Raw genomic sequence first — 22,417 nt, 5'->3', positions numbered from 1 at the left:
GGGCCCAGAATTAGACAGAATTTTTTTCCCCCCCGTATGATAAGGTGGCGACTTGTCCATGGTATACCCCCGCCTTCCGCCCGAATGCAGCTGAGATAGGCTCAAGAACCGACCCCCCCGCAACCCCTAAAGGGACAAGCGGTAGAAAATGGATGGATGGATGATCACAGTTACGTTTGAGTTTGGAGGGCTGCTTCAAACAATGAATTATATTCTTATAAAATATTCTATGCATTTGATTGTTAGTGACGTGCAGATGAAGTGAAGTGAAGTGAATTATATTTATATAGCGCTTTTCTCTAGTGACTCAAAGCGCTTTACATAGTGAAACCCAATATCTAAGTTACATTTAAACCAGTGTGGGTGGCACTGGGAGCAGGTGGGTAAAGTGCCTTGCCCAAGGACACAACGGCAGTGACTAGAATGGCGGAAGCGGGAATCGAACCTGCAACCCTCAAGTTGCTGGCCCGGCCACTCTACCAACCGAGCTATATATATACTGAAACATCGCTATCGCCAATACCAGATCTTAATTATGTCAATTCTCAAATTAAAATATCGATACTTCAGGGATTTGAGATGATGTATATCGTGGATGTCAAACATGCGGCCCGTGGGCCGGATCAGGCCCGCAAACAGATTCAATCTGGCCCGTGAGATGAGTGTGCTAAGTGTAAAACTGAGCTGCATTTTTTAGTGAAAGAAACTGCTTTCCTAAATGTGTCAACTGGATGGCGCAATAGCTATTTTGTTAGGTAAGCAAATGGTTCATACCGGGGCGAGCAAGTATACCAAGCAAGAGGTACACGGTAAAGCGGGGCTGTGACTCCTCCTCCTCGACCCAACGTAAAACAAACAGGAGTAAAATAAACAATTGGTAGCCCCCGCTTAAAATTTTACATGAGACACTGCGCCTTAGTTTTGGTCTGTGAAATGTATTGTCTTCTGTGCAAATTTTAAAAAAGCGAACCGTTTGTGATATATAGTGTCAGTCTTAAGTTTTTATTTTTGGTTTGTTGAAATTCTTCACACAATGCACAGTTATAATTTTTTTATTGATACACAGTGATACCTCAAAGGCAGGTAGTAACTCAACAATCTTCAATAGTTTCTATGGTTTGTTGAGTTAGTACAGGATTCATATGTGGAAATGACAAATTAGGTAGTTGATACATACAAGAGTTTTTATTTATGCTTTATTTAGTTTTTTGTACAATCCTAGGTGGGCTTGGGCCTAAAGTTTAATTCCTTTTTAGATACACTGAGATTTAAGTCTAAGTTCATTGTGTTCATGGCGTTTTCACAACTGCACCAATCTTTTCCTAAAAATCTCCCACTAACTTGAAGTGTTTTGTCAACAGAATTATTTGTGATATGTCTATCTGTGTTGGCCCTGCTATGAGGAGGTGAATGCAGTTGGGATAGGCTCCAGCCCCCACTGCGACCCCCGAAAGAGACAAGCGGTAGAAAATGGATGGCTGGATGGAGATTTTTTATCCTTGGCCTCAGTCTGGACCACCTCTCCAGGGGCCCAGGCTTACACTGAATACAGGGTTTCCCACACATTCATTTATTTGTGGCGGCCCGCCAGGAAAGAATTACGGCCGCCACAAATAAAAAAATAAATAAATAAATATATATACACATATATATATATATATTTTTTTTTTTTCGGCTTTTGACTCGCTCGACCGCTAATAAAAGCAATGGGACTCTGTCTGTGAATGGAGCTTGTAGTTACATATTGTATAAATATGTAACTATTATATAAATATGTATAAAAATATGTACATAAAGTGTTGTAATTATATTCCAACTCCGCGTTTTTCTTGGTCATCGCCGCTGCCCCCCCAACCCCCCCGCAGCCCGACCACACCACCACAACTAGATGCCTGACCTGTGGGAAACACTTGAATAGTTTTATTTATTTATTTATTTCCTCCCTCCCCAGCGTTTACCTGTTTCTCACCTTTTTTGGAAGGGGCGCCAGAAGATAGTAGACTCGTCAGCGATCCCGTTCTGTCTCCCTGTAATCTTTCTCTGATCTAGAATGGGATTGTGCTGAAAATCTTAATGAATTAATTTTTTGATTAATAAAATACTTCTTGTTGCGATCCGCTACTTGGATCACCACATATGGTTTATACTTCCAGTTGTTGTATCACTGTTGTTCTACACTCTTACTTCCTGTTTAGTCAGTCACCATGGTTCACTCATCAGTCCACCTGCTAGTCTCGCCCCGCACACCTGCTAATAATTATCACCCTCCTATTTAAGCTCACTTTTTCTGTTTACTCATTCTGGGACTCTAATTTGCCTTCGAGCAACATTCACGACTGTCTACTACCCGTATGTATTTTCTCGCTAGCTCTTACGCTAAGCCACTCGATATTCCAGCTTTCATGCTGAGTATGTTTTGTTTTACTCTTTTGTGTGCTTCGTGCCAAGTATAGTTTTTGTGTTTTCTATTCCTAGCTTTCATGCTAGCGCCCTTGGTTTATTTTTGTCTGTTAGCTCCAGTGTTTTTGTTCTTAGTCTGTTTTTGGTAAGGTTAATAAATCATTTAAACTTACCGTTGCTGTGTTCATGCCGACGCATCCTCGAAGGGACCAATTTGGCATCACTATGCCAACCAGTCGTAACACTTCTGATGTACATTTTCAGAATGTGCTTGTTCTATTTTGGGCCGAAGTAAAACAGTCCGAAGTTGTCGTTTTTGTATTGTTAAGTTATTATGCCATGATTTTACTTGTCCGGCCCACGTGGGAATAATTTTCCTCCATGTGGCTCCTGAGCTAAAGTGAGTTTGACACCCCTGATGTATATCATTAAACAGTTACTCCATCACTGAGATCTTTTGTAAATGAAACTAGATTGATAGGAACTACTTTTTCTTATGCTTAAATAAGTACGTAAAGGCTCACACAGACTCCAGTGTAGTGTGACAGTGTAATCCACGCGGAATTCCCGCAGTCATCAGAGCTTCTATAGACGCTCGCATTTCCACATCAAAGTTTCCTGTAAAATTTGAAGATCGGGGTCATGTTAAGTGCCGGTCGATCAGAGAAATACTTGCCAAGCAGATTGTAAAACTGCCATAAAATCATGGCTCAGCTCAACCTTGACCTGATCTGAAACAAAATCAATCCCCAGCAACTCTTCAAAGCATCAAACAGGTTTATTTGTGGTTATAGTCTATATATATTTTCTCATTCTGTTTTGGAGTCAACATATGCATAGTCATGTACATAGTGTATATAACCCCCCATTTTGTATATATTGTTTTGGAAAATGTATACTGTGTATATATGTACATAATTTATACATTTTTCAACATGTTTTTTTATACACGTTACAGGTTATATATCTTTTATTATTGAATGTATCAAATGTGATGAATATTTAACGGACCACAACGGAAACAAGCCTTTTGGCTTTTTGTGCCATCCATTTGCGTTTTTAAAGCATTACATGGATTAAATTATTTAAGATGTCAATAAATTTCTCAATTAATCAATGAATTTGTGTGATACAGTCATAAAATTTGAACTTTGCACGCACAGGGCCGGCGGGCGTCCGCTTTTGTTATGGGCGTACTTCAAATTGAACCCTAACGCGAAAGCAAGAAAAATTACTGGCAATTAAAATGAATCATTCAGTATTCTAAAACAGCAAGTGTACGTATCCTTTTATTGTAGGCTATTTGGAAACACTACATACAGAGCGGAATATAAATAAGATGATGCATTCAGTGCAGAATAACGTCATCCTGTGTTTAGCGCTGCGATTTTATATCGTTTGAAGATGATTACCTAAGAGCAGCAACACCTGAAATACACTACTTATTAAATTTCAACACACACATTAGGTATAATTGCAATAGAAAGTGTCGGTATCGGATCGGTATCGTCGATACCAGCGTAAATTTTACTCTGTATCGGATCGGAATTAAAATCAGTGGTATCACACTTAACTAAATTGTATGTAAAAAATGTTTTACATACAATGTAATAAAAATTTGTAGATTTTACAGTAAAAACTGGCAACTCAGTACCAATAATTTTACCATAAAATATATGTATGTTTTTACAGTATATACCATCATGTAGCAGAATTACTAAGCGCTAAACAAAAAATACAAACTAAAAACATAATACGATAACACTTACTGTACAATGTCTGCTCTCACTGGGATGGCGACTGATATGGTGTTCTTTTATCCCGTTTCGATAAGGAATTAATCATAGTACACACAAATGGTTAAAAAAAAATTAAAGTTGCAGCTGACGCTTGTCTTCAGTCCTGTTGTGTTTCTCTCCACCTACGGGTTTCAGTTGAATGTCACAGATGAGAAACTTCTCCAATCGAAGTGAGGAACGGGAATCCTCCAAATTGAACGATGCCCAACCCTAGTAATATCTTTTAGTCATGGCATACATTATAACAAAGCAGAAAATTACCTTTTCAAAAGTTTTTAGGTTGAAAATGCACATAAAAATGCTGAATTGGGCACACGACTGTGTTCAAGTACCTCGGAGTCTTGTTCCCGAGTGAGGGAAGAGTGGATCGTGAGATTGACAGGCGGTTCAGTGCTGTATCAATCTGTCATAGTGACGAAGAAGCTGAGCCGGAAGGCAAAGATCTCAATTTACCGGGCAATCTACTGTATACTGAACAAAAACATAAACGCAACACTTATGTTTTTTCTCCCATTTTTCATGAGTTGAACTCAAAGATGTAAAACGTTTCCTATATAGACAAAATATCCTATTCCCCTCAAATATTGTTCACTAGTCTGTCTAAATCTGTGTTAGTGAGCATTTCTTCTTTGCCAAGATAATCCATCCAGAATCAGGATGCTATTTAAACAGCATGCTGTTTAAATGTGCCTTAAACTGCCCACAATAAAAGGCCACTCTGAAATGTGCAGTTTTGCTTCATTGGAGGTCTGGGGGAGTCAGAAAAGTAGTCAGGGTCTGGTGTGACCGCCATTGGCCTCACACAGTGCAACACATTACTGCATAGAGTTGATCAGGTTGTTGATAGTGGCCTGCGGAATGTTGGTCTAATTGATATTATCGCCCAGGCCTACCACAGATTACCCCAACTCATAAACAAATTAATTAATTTGCAGTCCAACGTGTGCTTTTTATGTTCTTGTTTTATTAATCGTGTATGCAACAAAGATGCGTCAGGAGTTTCCATAGCAGATATAAAATAGAGAGGAGAAAGACACACATGTAATGACACAGAGATGAATGGATTAAAAGATTTGTTCTTTGTTTCACGCTGCACCTGCGGAGAAAAACACTGTAATGTTGGCACTAAATGGGTCAGTCAAACATGAAGACTCAGACTTTAAATGTGTAGAGATAAAAAGATTCCTTTGATTGAGTGCTCCTCTATAACATATTTTCTTTTTTCTTTTTTTTTAAATGTATTTATTTTAATTTGTATTAATCAATCCAACAAAATAATACACAATAATACCATCCATCCATCCATTTTGTACCGCTTATTCCTTTTTGGGGTCGCGGGGGGCGCTGGCACCTATCTCAGCTACAATCGGGCGGAAGTTTGGGTACACCCTGGACAAGTCGCCACCTCATCGCAGGGCCAACACAGATAGACAGACAACATTCACACTCACACACTAGGGCCAATTTAGTGTTGCCAATCAACCTATCCCCAGGTGCATGTCTTTGGAAGTGGGAGGAAGCCGGAGTACCCGGAGGGAACCCACGCATTCACGGGGAGAACATGCAAACTCCACACAGAAAATTCCCGAGCCTGGATTTGAACCCGGGACTGCAGGAACTTCGTATTGTGAGGCAGACGCACTAACCCCTCTCCCACCGTGAAGCCCCAATAATACCATAAAAATACAATTCCAATTCCAAAACCAAACCCGGCCCCGCAACATTCAGACTAGCAATCAACAGAGCAATTGAGAGAACACACATACATGACACAAAACAATCCAAAAATTAATAATATCAACAACAGCATCAATATTAATAAGAATTCCAACATAGCAGTGATTAGAAATCCCTCATTGACATTATCATCACAGCCATTTATAAAAATAAAAACATTTAAAAAAATTAACAATAATGTCACAAATTGCATCTTGTAAACTTGACAACACAGGCGGCGGCGGCGATGACCAAGAAGAACGCGGAGTTGGAATATAATTACAACACTTTATGTACATATTTATATACATATTTATATAATATTTACATATTTATATAATAAGCTCTATTCACAGACAGAGTCCTATTGCTTTTATGAGCGGTCGAGCGAGTCAAAAGCCGAAAAAAAAAATAATAATACAAAAATATATATATATATATATATGTATAATTTTTTTTTATTATTTGTGGCTGCCGTAATTGTTTCGTGGCGGGCCGCCACAAATAAATGAATGTGTGGGAAACCCTGAATGAGCTACAATACTTTAAAAAAAAAAAAAGCAACAATAATCACAGCCTCTAATTGTCACTTTGCTGCCACCCTGTGGTGATTTCTCAGTAATTAAAACCCACAGATCCCAAACTCAAAATTAAAATAAACACAGCAGGACTTTTTTTTTTTTTTTGTTTTTGTTTATGGTTAAGTCATGATGTTTTACAAAATTGACCATTTAATGACAAAATGGTGGTGACACAAAATAAATTTCTTCAAGTAATATCCTTTCATTACTCATTTATTTCTTAAATACTTTGGTTTCCTGGGAACTCCGGTAACCTCCAGTTGTGTTGCAGTCTATTTAATTGGCAACACTGGAAGGGGAAGGAAAGTGACAGCCTATCAGCTTCTAGGAAGCCATGCTCTAATCGTGTGAATGAAAATAAACCCAAAGTAAAGTCCTCCTCCTCCCTCCTGCTTCCCCTCTAATCCTGTGCATCCTTTTTATCTGAGGATTCACTGCAGGCGGAGCAGAATGGAGCTGAGAGCCTGCCAGGCACCGCCATGCATCTCACGCCCCCTTAATTAAACAATAACTTTTTTTAGTAGTTGAGTAGGAGTAGTTACATTTAGGATCTTGCAGGAGCCGAAATGCCTCCACATTTTTTTTGTGCTTTTTGCTTGGCTTTGGTTCTTTTCCCGCTCATGAGCACCTCTTGTCCTGTACAGTGCAGCTGCTTCTACCACAAACTGAGCGATGGATCCAAGGCAAGGTAAATATGATTGTTTACAAGTTCTTCATTTTGCTAATTATTATTGTTATAATTTATAAATCATTTTTTGAAAATCGCGTGCTAAATTGACTGTCAATTGCTGCGTCTTCAATTCAGTAGTGGAGGATTAACCTGGAGTTGCTCTTTAATCTGCTTGGCTTGTTACAGGACAATGGGCCACTACTTTTGGAGAACTATTTATTTCAAATATAATCTTTTAAATCTGCATGCTGGTTAAGATAGAATGTTATTAATATCATACAATCCTAATTTTGATCAGCAGCACCTTTTAACATTTAGAGAAAATAGGGGGAAATTAGGTATTTTGTAAAGTTTGTAACATAGAAAATGTTTTCTTAAAGGTTTTATGCACTCCTGCTAACAATCAGTCATATACACTACATCTTTTCTTTGCAGTTCAAATTAAATATTTAAACAGTTGCGTTTTATTTCCGACAGAAGTGTGCTTTGCAATGATCCCGAGATCAGCGTCATTCCCACGAACTTCCCCGCCGACACATCCAAGCTACGCATTGAGAAAACTACGATCTCAAGGATTTCTAGTGACAACTTCCGTTACCTCAGCAACATGGAATTCTTGTGGATGTCTTTCAACTCCCTTAGTTTGCTCAGTGTGGACAGTTTCCGGGGTCTTACCAATTTAGACGAGCTGAGGCTGGACGGCAATTCCCTCACCTCGTTCCCGTGGGAGTCTCTGAGGGACATGCCTAACCTGAGGCTGCTCGACCTGCACAACAACAAGATCTCCAGCATCCCTGCCGAGGCCACCATGTACATTAAGAACATCACCTACTTGGATTTATCCAGCAACAGTCTCACAACTGTCCCTGCGGACGTCCTCTTGCTGTGGCTGAGCGTGAAACCATCTCAAGATGCAGACTCCTCTAAATTCATTCTTGGTGAGGCTTCTAGCTGCCATATTTACCTGTGGACACCATCTGGGAGGATTGGTCTAATTAAACTAGTTGTGTGTGGTTATAACGGCTTTCATGCAACAAGGTTTTACACTTGCGTTTCAGGTCTCCACGACAACCCGTGGTTATGCGACTGCCGGCTCTACGATCTGGTCCAGTTTCAGAAGTCTCCAAGGTCATCTGTGGCTCTAATAGACCCCAGGTTGCGATGTGCAGACCCTGAGAGTCTATCTGGGGTTTTCTTCACCGAAGCTGCACTGCAGAGGTGCCTGGGCCCTCGAGTGCACACAGCCGTAGCACGCGTTCGTAGCTCATTGGGCAACAATGTGCTGCTTCGCTGTGGCACAGTCGGTGTACCCATCCCCGAACTGTCCTGGACTCGCGCCGACGGCAAGAAAATCAACGGCACTAGTAAGTTCTCCTGAACCAAATCCAGTGGTGCTAAGATTAGAATAGCATTTATTTCTGCGTGAGTGTCAATAGGATTAAAGCTATTCTCTGTATGCCAATCTGCTTAACCCTGCCAACTTTTTCTTTATTTTCAGTTCAGCAAGAGATCTCAAAGGAGGGAATCATTTGGTCCATTTTGAGCGTGCCTGCTGTCTCATACCGGGATTCGGGAAAGTATGTGTGCAAAGCAGCTAACTTTGTGGGAACAGCAGACGCCATCATCTCACTGGTGATTACTGACTCATTTCGGTCTGAAGAAGCAGGGGGTGGCGGCGGTGCGGTCGCTAAGAGAACCAGAGGGAAAAAACCTGGCGGTGTTGGGAGGGCTGCGTACCAGGAGAAACTGATTGCCAGGTATGTCCCTCCCCCAACATTCTCACCAGGCAAGCCCATCATTCGACCCATCAATGGCAAAGGTGTCTCTGGGAAGTTTGAGGTAGAGAGCTACAGCGTTTCTGATGGCTCTCGAGGACAAGGCAAAGCATCACAATCTCAGAAGATGGAGCAGGGCTCCCTGGGTAACATGATAGCCAACGCCTCGTCCTTACAAGCTCCTGAGAAAAGGGTTGTGCGTTCTGTGAAGGTGATAGGGGATACCGACCACACCGTCTCGTTGAACTGGAGAGCCCCAACAGCGACAAACACTACAGAGTTCAGCATCCTGTACGCCGTGTTCGGCGAAAGGGACATGCGCCGGATCAACGTAGCTGCAGGCAAAAACCGTATCACCATTGACGGTCTGGTGCCAAAAACAAAGTACATTGCTTGCGTTTGCGTCAAAGGCCTGATCCCGAAAAAGGAACAGTGTGTAATCTTCTCAACGGATGAGGCGGCCAGTGCGAGCGGCACCCAAAAGCTCATCAATGTGGTTGTTATAACAGTGGCCTGCGTCATTGCCGTGCCCCTCACTCTCATTGTGTGCTGCGGCGCAATCAAAAAGCGCTGCCAAAAACTCCTGGGCAGGGAATCCAAGGAAATACAAGACTCATATGTCACATTTGAGACTCTGGGACCTGGGGCTAAAGGTAAAGGAATGGAAGGCGAGTATCTGGCCCGGCTAAACCCTGATGAGTCCAATCGGCTGCTCTCTGCCAGGTCTAGTGTTGACTCGGAGGCCATAACCAGGACTGAGGGGCCACCGAACGAGTACTTCTGCTAGAACCCGATGTTTGCCTGAATCTTCTGGATGATGCACTTTGAAAATTTTAGTAGTGAAGACTGATCCTTTGTTGAGGATCGGATGAAATAAAAGCCTTGTGGAAAAAAATAAATGGCATATTGGTCAGCAAAAAATGGAATCTCTACACAGTGAAAGGGTTATTTACAAGGTGTTTTGATATATCACATTGCACGTTGCAACTATAACAAGTTACAACCCATATGTTATCGACCATGTAACTTCCACACTATGTAAAACCCCTCACATGAAGATATTTTATTTAAAAAGACCAGCAACTATCAGTCTATTTTGTTTGTCGTTATGATGTGCCAGGTTTACCGTCCACTCAACTTACAACTCATGCGTTTTCTAATATGTACTGTAAATACGTTGTCAACTGATGCAACTATAAACTATGCGTTGTAAATAAATGTTTTTTAATTTACTTGATACTTGCCTGTTTGTTATGTCTGAGGACCACAGGTGTCAAGGGATCAAGCTTAAGGTAAATTAGTTTTACCCCGGAAGTAGCCATGGTAAGTTGTATCATGGGAAAAAGTCACACAAAGTTTTTGTTTGATGATATCATATACACAGCCGCGCATATTGATTTTTTTTTATTAGAGCGTACAAAATAAAGGTGCAGTAGAAGTCTATTGCTGTTCCTCAATGTTCATTCACCACTAAAGTTTACCTGAGGTATAATTGTTCATATCCTAGGTAACTGTTGGGAATAAGACACAAAAAAATGATGTAATTGCTTATTTTATACTGTTATGCTATCCACAAGAAAGTGCAACTCATAAAAGTACAGGGAATCAAGGTAAGTGGAATAAATATCAAAACGAGACTACAACTGATTGCTGATTGAACAACTTGCAATACGAGCGATGTCACAGATTATTGAGGACAGATTACACTCCCCTCCAGACATCTGTCCCCCTCCTTGGCTGCCCTCCCTTTTCCCTCTACACCAATAAACCTGATGGGCTTTGGCCTCCTGTCGGCTTCGTTACAATTCACTTATTTGAAGAACCCCAACACAATGTAACAGTTCAATCCTGGTATGTGTTGAAGTGGCGGCTTCTGAGACAAAAATACACCTGATTGCGTCTCACATGTCACCTGCCGCTTTGGGCGTTCCGTCAACAAAGATTATGCTAATAGGCTTTGGTCTGCATAGACTGTGGCGTATCTTGCACCCAACAGGCCTGTTTCACATGCTCGTCCAAGAACATGGACGCCTTTTGCGCCTCGTTATGTATGGTTTTTGTTTTTTATCCTGTTACTCGTGGATCGTCGACTTGTCTGATGGGTTGCAACTGCGTTGATGAGACCCTGGGAAGGTAAGTCTGCTTCAGTTTAGTGACTCACTAGTTTGTCAGTTTTACTTCTCATCGTCCATTCTCATCTAACTATATCTACTCGTTCTAGGTCTCTGCTATGCATGGAAACATCTATGAGAAACATTCCAGAGGACATTCCACAGGATTTTATAAAGATCCGTGTGGAAAACTGCCACTTGACCGAGCTACCTCGGGGATCTTTCTCCAAAGTCAGTGCTGTGGTGTTTTTGTGGCTCAATTTCAACAACATTACCTTGATGAACATGAAAAGCTTGGAGGGGCTGGCGAACCTGACGGAGTTGCGGCTGCAGGGCAACAAGCTGACTTCCGTTCCGTGGACTGCGTTTAAAGACACGCCCAAACTGAAGATTCTGGACCTGAAGCACAATCGTCTAGACGTTCTGCCAGAACACGCTCTGAGACACTTACCTTCACTGACCTACTTAGATCTATCCTTCAACCAGCTTACTGTTGTATCAAAAGATGTATTCATGAACTGGCCTATTTACCAGAAAGTAGAGAGTGTATGGGCAAAGGAGGGCTCTGTCTCCAATGTGGTCTTAGCGCTGCACAATAACCCTTGGCTGTGTGATTGCCGTCTCAAAGGCTTCGTGGAATTCATCCGAGTGGTCGGCCCTCCTATCATTTTGATGAACTCTTATTTGACATGCTCGGGCCCCGCCTCCAAAGTGGACAAGTTTTTCCACGAGATCCATTTGAAAAAATGCACGAAGCCGCTGGCCTCTGTCCCCGAGACTTATATCAGCGTGCCTCTCGGAGCAAACACAACGCTCTCATGCTTAGTCAAGGCCAGGCCGGGCCCGACTATTAAGTGGATGTACAGTCAGAAGATTATAAGAGGATTTACTGGTAAGATTTTTTTTCATACCGTCATCCATTAGAATCTGCTGTCGGAGCACTCAAACCTACAAGTGGTATTATCAACCCAACCCAACCCTTGGGTTGATGACAATAGCTCCGTCAGCTTCGTAAACACTGCAACATTATACAGGTTTACCATTGTGTAACACTCCATGATAGGGTTCTTCATACACTATAACCAGCCCTTGAAAAACGGTGCAACCAGGCCTCTTGACCAAATCCCAAATTTAAATCAGCACCTTGACAATGAACAAAGGAAGCCACATGGTCCATGTAGAAAGCCCATGTAGGTATGTAAAGAATGTGAAAATTATTCATATAAACTGGAATTTAAGGGTTTGGGGACCTAAGGAGATAGTGCTCATCCGTAGTGCAGCCCAATGACTTCAACAGAGCTTCAGTTACTACCGCAACTATAAACGTGCATAATCTAGCTCCACTTTCTTCATGTAGCTGAGACACCCATTGATGAGGAGACTGTTAACTCCACCCTGGTCATCCCCTCGCTGCACCTTGCAGATGGAGGACTCTATACCTGCACAGCCAACAACTTCATCGGCAACTCTTCTGTCAGCATCACAGTGAACGTCAGCGCTGCCAATGTCCCCGGTCAGCTCCTGCAGACTATGTCCATCCTCTCCCCCGCAGACAACGCCGACATTGGCATCCGCATTGCCAAGCAGACCGTTTACGGCATCAGCTTGGAATGGAGCGCCGCCACAGAAAACCCAGCAGAAACCTGGTACACCATCCACTTTGGGAAGTACAACTCACAAAAAAAGGAGGCTATCGACATCGGACCGGGCATCAACAGATACTCTGTCAGCGATTTGCTTCCTGTTACCAAATACGAGGTGTGCGTTACCCTTAAGAACTATATGCCACGCGAGGGTCAATGCATAGTCTTTGTGACTGGAAGTGACACAAGGGCGATGGGGCAGAGGGAGCATCTGATCCACATCATAGTTGTAGTGTGCGCCATGGCGCTGGCGGTGCCGGCCGGCATGTACGCTTTCACCACAGAGGCCCGCTTCAGCTGCATGGAACGCTGCATGGACATGTGGAAGAGGCGGGGCAGGCTGTCGCAAGAGGGGAACTTGCAGGTTGCTCAGCGTCAGGGCACCTTTGACAGCCTGCAGGGAGCCAGCGATGAAGTCCTGTGCAGGAACGCTCAAAAAAAAGCCAAAAAGAAACACAAGTCTGAAGACGAATTCAAAGGAGGAAGTGCAGCCTATCTGTACTAATGTAATCAACTCCACTGCCTTTTTTTCTTTATTTTAGGAAATAATTGCATTTTTTTTTGTCATTATAATGTTCGAAAGGATTTTGTTTGAGATGTATTTTATATATGCTCTTATTTTGATACTAAGCTTATTTATCATCTTTTAATTTATTTTATTGTATTTTGAATTGTGTTGGGAATAATCATGTGTCATACCAGATTAAAAAGAGACAGTCAAAGACAAATGCTGAGGCATTTTTATTTTTTATAGCACAATCACTCAAAGGATTTGTTACATAAGCGCTATATTCCCCTGCATTTATCCATACACTGCTAAGCAGATTAGAGTGATTTTCTCTTGAACCCTTGTCAGCAGGACATGATATTTCCATTTATGATAGCTTCCAATGCACATCCTGCATATTGATTGGTCAGGAAAAAAAAATAAATATATATATATATATATATAAAGATACACGTGTTTATTTTTGATATTTTTTCACACCTTTAGTGCTCTTAATCAAATTTAAAAAAAAATCAGAAATTATGTATTCAGTTGTTGCATCACTTTTTGAATTAAATTGTTTATATTTGTCCAGGGTGTAAACCGCCTTCAGCCCAAACACAGCTGACATAGGTTCCAGCGACCCCCCGCCACCCCGAAAGGGACAAGCGGTAGGAAATGGATGGGGATGGATATTTATTGTTTTAAAATCCAAATATATCAATGAATATCAAATCAATGATTCACATAAACCTTTACTATGTAATGCACTAGCATCTGTGATCTGTAATACTGTAACGTATTATTTTCGGGTCTCCCCATGTCTAGCATTAAAAGATTACAATTGGTACAAAATGCGGCTGCTAGACTTTTGACAAGAACAAGAAAGTTTGATCACATTACGCCTGTACTGGCTCACCTGCACTGGCTTCCTGTACACTTAAGATGTTACTTTAAGGTTTTACTACTTACGTATAAAATACTACACGGTCTAGCTCCATCCTATCTTGCCGATTGTATTGTACCATATGTCCCGGCAAGAAATCTGTGTTCAAAGGACTCCGGCTTATTAGTGATTCCCAAAGCCCAAAAAAAGTATGCGGGCTATAGAGCGTTTTCCGTTCGGGCTCCAGTACCCTGGAATGCCCTCCCGGTAACAGTTCGAGATGCCACCTCAGTAGAAGCATTTAAGTCTCACCTTAAAACTCATTTGTATACTCTAGCCTTTAAATAGACTCCCTTTTTAGACCAGTTGATCTGCCGTTTCTTTTCTTTTTCTCCTATGTCCCACTCTCCCTTGTGGAGGGGGTCCGGTCCGATCCGGTGGCCATGTACTGCTTGCCTGTGTATCGGCTGGGGACATCTCTGCGCTGCTGATCCGCCTCCGCTTGTGATGGTTTCCTGCTGGCTCCGCTGTGAACAGGACTCTCGCTGCTGTGTTGGATCCGCTTTGGACTGGACTCTCGCGACTGTGTTGGATCCATTGTGGATTGAACTCTCACAGTATCATGTTAGACCCGCTCGACATCCATTGCTTTCCTCCTCTCTAAGGTTCTCATAGTCATCATTGTCACCGACGTCCCACTGGGTGTGAGTTTTCCTTGCCCTTATGTGGGCCTACCGAGGATGTCGTGGTGGTTTGTGCAGCCCTTTGAGACACTAGTGATTTAGGGCTATATAAGTAAACATTGATTGATTGATTGAATTGGCAACAGTCCATAGTAACATTAACATTTTTGTTTATTCACTACATTAAAGAAAAGTAGATAGGAGAAATCAATATATTCCCTCCTCACACTGAATGAGTCTTCCATAATACTGTTGTGTTACAGACGATGCTTTTCGGATTTGCATTAATCTAATAATCCGATCGACCATAGCCTCGGCACACAAAAATGAAGCACAAGCCTGATTTTTATGTTGAAATATTTATTGAAAATCAAGGACAATACAAAGACGGTACAAATATGTCACATCCAATAACCAGGCAGTGTCACTTATAGTTAATATGTCGTACATGTCCACATATTTTTTACAAAGTCAGATATGAGCTATTACTGTAGTATAAAGATCACGTGACTGTAACTTGCCTACATTTGAAGGCATTGATGCGAAACATGAAGTTCTGTCAACATTTGTGCATATAATTTCACTCTGCAAAGAAAATACACATGCATTTGAATTACACATAGCAAAGTGGGCTCGAACATGTCAAGCATACATTTAGTTGTGACCAACAACACCCCGTCAGTGGAGTTTATACACTTTATATTAAACAATAATACTGTACATGCATTGAAAATTGAAATGATTTTAAAAAAAGCATGTTTTATCATAAAACTACACAATGCAAACATGGCTAGCGAGCTTGTGTTACGGCATGACAATTCAGTGGCACAGGTTAATCGTACAAAAGAAGCAAACATCTGATTTTCAATGTGTTTCTGCAAGACTTTAGCTACGAACAAAATGTAAAGCCTGTTTTTTTGCCAAGATGATTTGCTCATTTTGGTGTAGTAATGTTTTTGAAAAAGAAGCTTAAAAAACTACTGCACTGATTTTTTTTCAGCAACTTTTAAGCATTTACTTTACCCCAAGAAATTAGGCTTTCATGACCAGTGTCGTCTGAGAAAAAACACATAAATATTGTTGGCTAAAATCTGGATAGCATAATTCATCCGGCAGTGGCATTTATGTACTTAACTGAGTACCAGGCATCTATTATTTGTACAAATTGTCACACCTATGGATCTTGTTTTGTCATGTTATGTTTTTGTTTTTGGACTCTTGTTTCCCGTTTTACACTTCCTGGTTTTGTTTTTCCATGGTAACCCATTAGTTTCCACCTGGTCTCCAAGTCACGCCCAGCCCTCAGTCCCACACCTGTTTCTAATCATCATAGCTGCTATTTATATCATTCTGTTTCTGTCCTCGTCCTGGGAACTTTGCTATTTGCATTCTGCTTCATGCCTTCACGCACCCTCAATTACCTTGCAATCCATGCCCCTTGTACCTGTCACAGTAAGTTTTTTTGCTGGGAACTTTCTGTCAGGCTAGGACATGGATTGAGTGTGCTCCTTCGACGCAGCAGGATTACAGGACGAGCCAGGCGTGAATTAAGGTACATGTTTATTTGGAATTCTAAATACAAAAATAAACAAACTAAGGGCGCTCACAAAGAGGTATAAAACGTGGCTACAAAAATACAATCAGGAAAACAAAACAACTGCTCGATGGCATGAAAGACAATGAACTAACTTAAACTTGCACTGTGGCAAAACTATGAATAACTAACACAAAAAAAAACTTACTGTGACAGGTACAAGGGGCATGGATTGCAATGTAATTGAGGGGGCGTGAAGGCATGAAGCAGAATGCAAATAGCAAAGTTCCCAGGACGAGGACAGAAACAGAATGATATAAATAGCAGCTATGATGATTAGAAACAGGTGTGGGACTGAGGGCTGGGCGTGACTTGGAGACCAGGTGGAAACTAATGGGTTACTATGGAAAAACAAAACCAGGAAGTGTAAAACGGGAAACAAGAGTCCAAAAACAAAAACATAACATGACAAAACAAGATCCATAGGTGTGACACAAATATTTTTAGGGAAAAACAATAATAGAGATTTAATACTTTTTTGTAATACATATGATGACGTTGTTACACTATTCAGTAGAGGGTGGTATCAGTTATAGTAAACCCAATTAAAGTTTATATGAGGTATGTCTATGAATGTTCTGATTCATGCAGGTCGTTGTAATCTCAGGGCATTTAATCGACCAATCTAAGTCTAATAGCACGAATGATAGGCGAAACGTTTGTTTCAAACCAAACAGTCCAGTTGCGATCGATTGAATGCCCTCAGATCTGTGAGGTACATTGTTTATTACTAAAAGTGGACTTACGGTGATTAACTGGGGCATTAGAGCGGAGGCCATTTATTGAGAAAAGACAGTCTATGTGTGTTTGTTTTCTGTCAAGCAACAACACACATGTCACTGTTGTTAAGATGATGTCAACCTCCTCAAGATGGCAGTGTGGTGATTATCTACCAAGAAAGAAAGGAGGTCAGCTGTGGAGTTCACTCCTGAAGACCCATCAGTGAATCCTCATTGAAGGTTTACCATACTTGGTTAGGTCACAGTTTGCCATTTCATACCAGATGTGAAGTTCAATTTGTCCCCCAACAGACATCATAACGAAAAAGGAATAGGTTTTAAGTGGAGTTAATAGTAACCTTGGTTGTTTTCGTTCATTTTCTGCTCCAACCTCATTTTTAACTCAGAAACCAGCGCCGAGCTGAAGTTTCCTTCCTTGCGGCGAACCGATTTCCCTTTCTTTGATCCTCTGGTGGCCAAAGCGCCTGATATAGTCGGGACAATGCGGGGCCTTTCGGGGGGACGTGTGGCCGACGGGGCTGGAGGGGGGAGAGACGGGGCACAGGGCGGCGGTGGCCTCAGCCTTGGGGTCTCCTGCTTAGGGCTTCCCTCATCCTCCATGAGGAACTTCTCAGAGGGGTTTTCGGATTTAAAGAAGGGCATGCAAAAAGTCCAAGGCTGCTGGTCCCTGGGCCGCCTCCTGATGACACGGCGTGTCGGCGTGATCCTGTTCTTTGACTTTGTGTTCCGCATGTACATGATGGTGGAGATGAGCACGGTGGCTCCTACCAACACGCTAATGATAAACGTAAGCATACCTAAAGCTTTCATTGGATTGTCCCTACTTTTCATTAAAAAGGCCACCATAGGCCCCTTGAGAGGAGTCTGGAAAAGAGCACAAATACAATTGGAATCATCCAAACGCCAACTAGTTCAGAGCATGATCCATGGATAAGCGAGGCACTGGCAGAGGAGGCCCAAACAACAACTACGCTACACACTACATTCTTTATGCTAGGATGCTAGTTGTTTGTTTGAATGCGTCTGGCAGTGCGTTGATGCCGGGTGGATTTGACTTTGGCATGTAGATGGTGAGGGCCAGAGTACGAAAGCATGTTTGCGGAACAAAAACTTGACTTTAAACAAGAAGAAAATGGAGAATTTCAGTGGCTAGTGCGGCAGAACTCAACACATACAATACAGACGAGTTGTTTCTGCTGTCTTTAAAGGCCTACTGAAAGCCACTACTACCCACCACGCAGTCTGATAGTTTATATATCAATGATGAAATATTAACATTGCAACACATGCCAATACGGCCTTTTTCGTTTACTAAATAGCAATTTTAAATTTCCCGGGAGTTTCGTCTTGAAAACGTCGTGTAATGATGACGTGTACGCAAGACGTCACAGGTTTTAGCTAAATGTCGTCTACTTTAACGGCATAATTATACAGAATTTTGGAGAAGTGTGTTGCTGAATGTTTTGCAATTTGTTCAATTAATATTGGAGAAGTCAAAGTAGCAAGATGGAGTTGGGAAGCTTTAGCCTTTAGCCACACAAACACACGGTGATTCCTTGTTTAAAATTCCTGGAGTTGAAAATTTACTATGGATCAGAGCGCGGTCAAGCGAACATGAAACACAACTACGTGTCAATCAGCAGGTTTCGGTGAGAAAATTGTGGTTAAAAAGTCGCTTCTTACCGGAGAAAAGCTGAGCTTGTGCCGTCCATAGCTGCCGTCGACTCCCCTGAGACACTGCGCGTCAAGACACCCGTGGACGTACACCTCCGACTATCAGGTACTATTTAACTCACTAAAACACTAGCAACACAATAGAAAGATAAGGGATTTCCCAGAATTATCCTACTAAATGTGTCTAAAAACCACGGAATCCGTCCCAATGCAATCGCGTTTTATTTATTTATTTATTTTTTCTAGTCCGTTGCTATCAATATCCTCAAACGCAAATATTTCATCCTCACTCAAATTAATTTTTTTTCGGTCCGAATTGCACTTTTTGTTGGAGGCTCCCATTATAAACAATGTGAATATGTGAGGAGCCCTCAACGGGTGACGTCATCGTCTGCGACTTCCGGTAGAGGCAGGGCTTTTGTCTTAGCACCAAAAGTTGCGAACTTTATCGTGGATGTTCTCTACTAAATCCTTTCTGCAAAAATATGGCAATATCGCGAAATGATCAAGTATGACACATCGAATGGACCTGCTATCCCTGTTTAAATAAGATAATCTCATTTCAGTAGGCCTTTAAAGTATAGGCACGTGAAATGTCTGTGAAAATGTATTTTCCGTGTTTTTAAACATACATATATTCTTTTTAAAATAAAATATCAATACAAATATGACCTAAACAAAAGTTGTTGAACGCTCGCCGACCTGTTCCTTGTGCCTAAACGCTGCACTGAGTTGCAGGACTGGGAGACGATTGTCTGTTATTGTGAATGGAAAAAGGGTAGCGCATTTTTATGATGGTAAAAAATTGGCAGCTTTGTTGCCAGAATTTAAAAAAACAATTGGACTGTTTTTGCATTTACAGTAATATGTTGGAAAAAGACCCACTGTAGATTTCACAGTAAAATCCTGGCAACTAAGCTGACACGTTTTCACTGTAAAAAAACAATTGATCAGTTTTTCCATTTAATGTGATAGATATATTGTAAAGAAAGAAAAAAAAAGTAAAAATCTGGGGACTGCGTTACCTGATTTTTTACTGTAAAATCTACAGATCTTTTTTTTTTTTTTTTACAGAGTGCGGTATTATTATAATCAAATGCAGAGGAAAATTGATGTATTGTTTGTTGTCAAAAGCGGCCTTTTGAGGGCAGCCATAAAACTAAGATGTGGCCCTTGACAAAAACGAGTTTGACAACCTTCTTCTCGAGTATTTATTAGTAGCTAGCGAGAAGGTATATTTGATGGGACAGATTGTAAACAGGTCACAACACCGGTAGTAAATTACTCAACTGTGAATGGCTACAGGATACGCTTGCAAAATGGGAGTTCTTTGCATGCATGTTATGTAATTTTAGATTACATTTTCAATTATAATAATGTTAGTAAATTATTTACTAAAAAAAAAATATATATATGTATAATTTATATAATTTTGCGTTACATTTTTAATGAAATAATGTTAGTACATCATTTACTAAAAAAACTAAAAAATATGTGGTACATTACAAGGGACATGTGTCAAAAAGAGCCAAAAGAGGTTGGAAGTTGAGAATAATTGTATAATTAAAAATAGTATTGCAGTAATCTAGTCTTGATTTTCAAAATTTTCTATTAGGGTTTTCGTGACAGCACTTTGACCTGATAGAAATGTTCTTTTTTTTTTTCTTTCGCCATTTTCCTTTTTTTTTTCAAAGGGGTACTCACATCCTTGCAAGTATTTACCCTTTATTTACTCCTCTGTTACACTTGTTGTCCTCCTTTTATTTATGTTGTGCTAATATAATTTTAGTTTTTAAATTAGACTTACAAATTCTCGCAACCAGTGTCAAACGTGAAGTTTCTAGGAACATTTATAATTAAGTAAAAATTATGAATAATAATAATAATTATAATAAAAACAGTTCCTTGGATTAACATTTGTGTTCTTTCTAGCTGCTGGCTAAGAGTTGAATCAATTTTGAAGTTTTACAATGTCCAAAAATAATTTAGTTAATTTATAAAGTTCTTCAAACATGCTTTAGTACTGTTTCAACATGGCCTCAAATAAATAAACTTATATATATATATATATATATATTTACATAAACACACACAGACACACACACACACATATATATATATGTATATATACATATACATATATATATTGTATATACAGTGATACCTCGGGATAGGAGTTTAATTTGCTCTGTAACGCAGCTCGTATCTTCAAAAATTTTGTATTGCAAAACAACGTTGCCAATAAAAATAATCAAATCATTTTAATCTGTGCTTCCCCCTCAAAACACCAAATTTTTAGCATGCCTTTTAAAAAACTAAAGCAAACTTTCAGGCAAGAAATATTGTAGTTTTATGAAGTAATGTAATAATCTACAGCAGTCTCCCCTAGAAAGCGGACTTCTACGATATCTCCTTCAAGCTGCGTCTGCGTCAAACACACCATCAGCAGCTTCTCCATATTTTCATGGATAAATGTCCACCGTTTGGATATTATTTTTAACATCCTTGGCTGGTGTCGTCGACTCATTCTTCTTCACTATGCGCAGACTGCATACTGGGGCATGTTTTTTTATGATCCATCCATCCATCTTCTTCTGCTTATCCAAGGGCGGATCGCGGGGGCAGCAGCCTAAGCAGGGAAGCCCGGACTTCCCTCTCCCCAGCCACTTCGTCTAGCTTTTCCCGGGGGATCCCGAGGCGTTCCCAGGCCAGCCGGGAGACATAGTCTTCCCAACGTGTCCTGGGTCTTCCCCGTGGCCTCCTACCGGTTGGACGTGCCCTAAACACCTCCCTCGGGAGGCGTTCGGGTGGCATCCTGACCAGATGCCCGAACCACCTCATCTAGCTCCTCTCGATGTGGAGGAGCAGAGGTTTTACTTTGAGTTCCTCCCGGATGGCAGAGCTTCTCACCCTATCTCTAAGGGAGAGCCCTGCCACCCAGCGGAGGAAACTCATTTCGGCCGCTTGTACCCGTGATCTTATCCTTTCGGTCATGACCATAGGTGAGGATGGGAACGTAGATCGACCGGTAAATTGAGAACTTTGCCTTCCGGCTCAGCTCCTTCTTCACCACAACAGATTTTTTTATGATTCATTATTTAATTCAATGAATATCATCCGATTCTTCTGATCAGCATTGTCTTTCACATTCACTTTCTTTATTCCCAGGTTGGAAAAAGAAAGTTATGTTGATTTCTTGCTATAAGATAATGATAGTGAGTAAGACACCAGAAGTTTTGGCAGGAGCTTACGGGGCTTCACTGTACCTTTCACTACGTTAACTAGTGGTGTGGCAACTTGTAACCTGAACCCCTTTACCGTGTTACCGCTTGTATCCCGAAAAAGGTGGAGCACTCGTAAGCCCAGGTACCACTGTATATAGAAAAGATGGGACAGACACAAAGTGAAGTGCAGGCATCACTTTCCTCACTTGGGTCTACGGATCACTTTGATATAGTTACTCTCTGGATTGATTCTAGACTTTTTCACAGCACTACAGTACAGGATTGTGGATATGCAGATGGTTAGCAATATGAGAGAGATGACAATGCTGAAACAAATGCCGAAAACAGTCAGCGGACGCTTGCTGAGGCCCATGAAGTATGATACGACGCGTCCCTTGATCTGGAAAGCACGATGCACAACACACAAGACCAGA

The 22,417-nt window shown here is 41.1% G+C and overlaps 3 protein-coding genes across 6 annotated transcripts in view; 2 read left to right on the top strand and 1 right to left on the bottom strand.

Annotated features, from left to right (window-relative positions):
* Positions 1 to 6,919: 6,919 nt before the first annotated feature.
* Positions 6,920 to 10,178, top strand: lrit1b (leucine-rich repeat, immunoglobulin-like and transmembrane domains 1b). Of its 2 annotated transcripts, XM_061907605.1 has the most exons (4): positions 6,920 to 7,184; positions 7,644 to 8,104; positions 8,225 to 8,530; positions 8,665 to 10,178. In XM_061907605.1, exons 1-4 carry the CDS (start codon positions 7,063 to 7,065, stop codon positions 9,726 to 9,728), a joined length of 1,953 nt encoding a protein of 650 aa, XP_061763589.1. In that variant the 5' UTR covers positions 6,920 to 7,062; the 3' UTR covers positions 9,729 to 10,178. The 2 variants fall into 2 exon arrangements, with proteins under 2 accessions (XP_061763589.1, XP_061763588.1); XM_061907604.1 differs by having other exon boundaries at positions 7,644 to 8,530.
* A 143-nt stretch (positions 10,179 to 10,321) lies between these two features.
* Positions 10,322 to 13,499, top strand: LOC133557264 (leucine-rich repeat, immunoglobulin-like domain and transmembrane domain-containing protein 2). The gene is made up of 3 exons (XM_061907606.1): positions 10,322 to 11,074; positions 11,163 to 11,944; positions 12,410 to 13,499. The coding sequence occupies exons 1-3, from the start codon at positions 10,965 to 10,967 to the stop codon at positions 13,198 to 13,200; spliced, it is 1,683 nt and encodes a 560-aa protein (XP_061763590.1). The 5' UTR covers positions 10,322 to 10,964; the 3' UTR covers positions 13,201 to 13,499.
* Positions 13,500 to 16,184: 2,685 nt separating this feature from the next.
* Positions 16,185 to 22,417, bottom strand: part of LOC133557262 (cadherin-related family member 1) — a 36,857-nt gene continuing 30,624 nt past the window's right edge. For 2 of the 3 annotated variants that reach the window (XM_061907600.1, XM_061907601.1), the window contains exon 17: positions 16,185 to 17,949. In XM_061907600.1, coding sequence (XP_061763584.1) covers positions 17,413 to 17,949 — 537 coding nt within the window. In that variant the 3' untranslated portion in view covers positions 16,185 to 17,412. Of the gene's footprint in view, positions 22,384 to 22,417 lie in introns of all 3 variants that reach the window. The other variant, XM_061907603.1, reaches the window with a different exon arrangement.

Source organism: Nerophis ophidion, linkage group LG08, assembly GCF_033978795.1.
Source record: "Nerophis ophidion isolate RoL-2023_Sa linkage group LG08, RoL_Noph_v1.0, whole genome shotgun sequence".
Classification (NCBI taxonomy): domain Eukaryota; kingdom Metazoa; phylum Chordata; class Actinopteri; order Syngnathiformes; family Syngnathidae; genus Nerophis; species Nerophis ophidion.
Note: the sequence above shows the minus strand (reverse complement) of the source record. Positions and strands in the feature narration are given on the sequence as shown.

Coding starts and splice junctions, on each gene's coding strand:
- lrit1b (XM_061907604.1), top strand. CDS start 7,063: ATGCCTCCACATTTTTTTTGTGCTTTTTGCTTGGCTTTGGTTCTTTTC. Junction 7,185..7,643: donor AGCGATGGATCCAAGGCAAG/GTAAATATGATT, acceptor TATTTCCGACAG/AAGTGTGCTTTGCAATGATC. Junction 8,531..8,664: donor CAAGAAAATCAACGGCACTA/GTAAGTTCTCCT, acceptor CTTTATTTTCAG/TTCAGCAAGAGATCTCAAAG.
- LOC133557264 (XM_061907606.1), top strand. CDS start 10,965: ATGGACGCCTTTTGCGCCTCGTTATGTATGGTTTTTGTTTTTTATCCT. Junction 11,075..11,162: donor GTTGATGAGACCCTGGGAAG/GTAAGTCTGCTT, acceptor TACTCGTTCTAG/GTCTCTGCTATGCATGGAAA. Junction 11,945..12,409: donor GATTATAAGAGGATTTACTG/GTAAGATTTTTT, acceptor TTCTTCATGTAG/CTGAGACACCCATTGATGAG.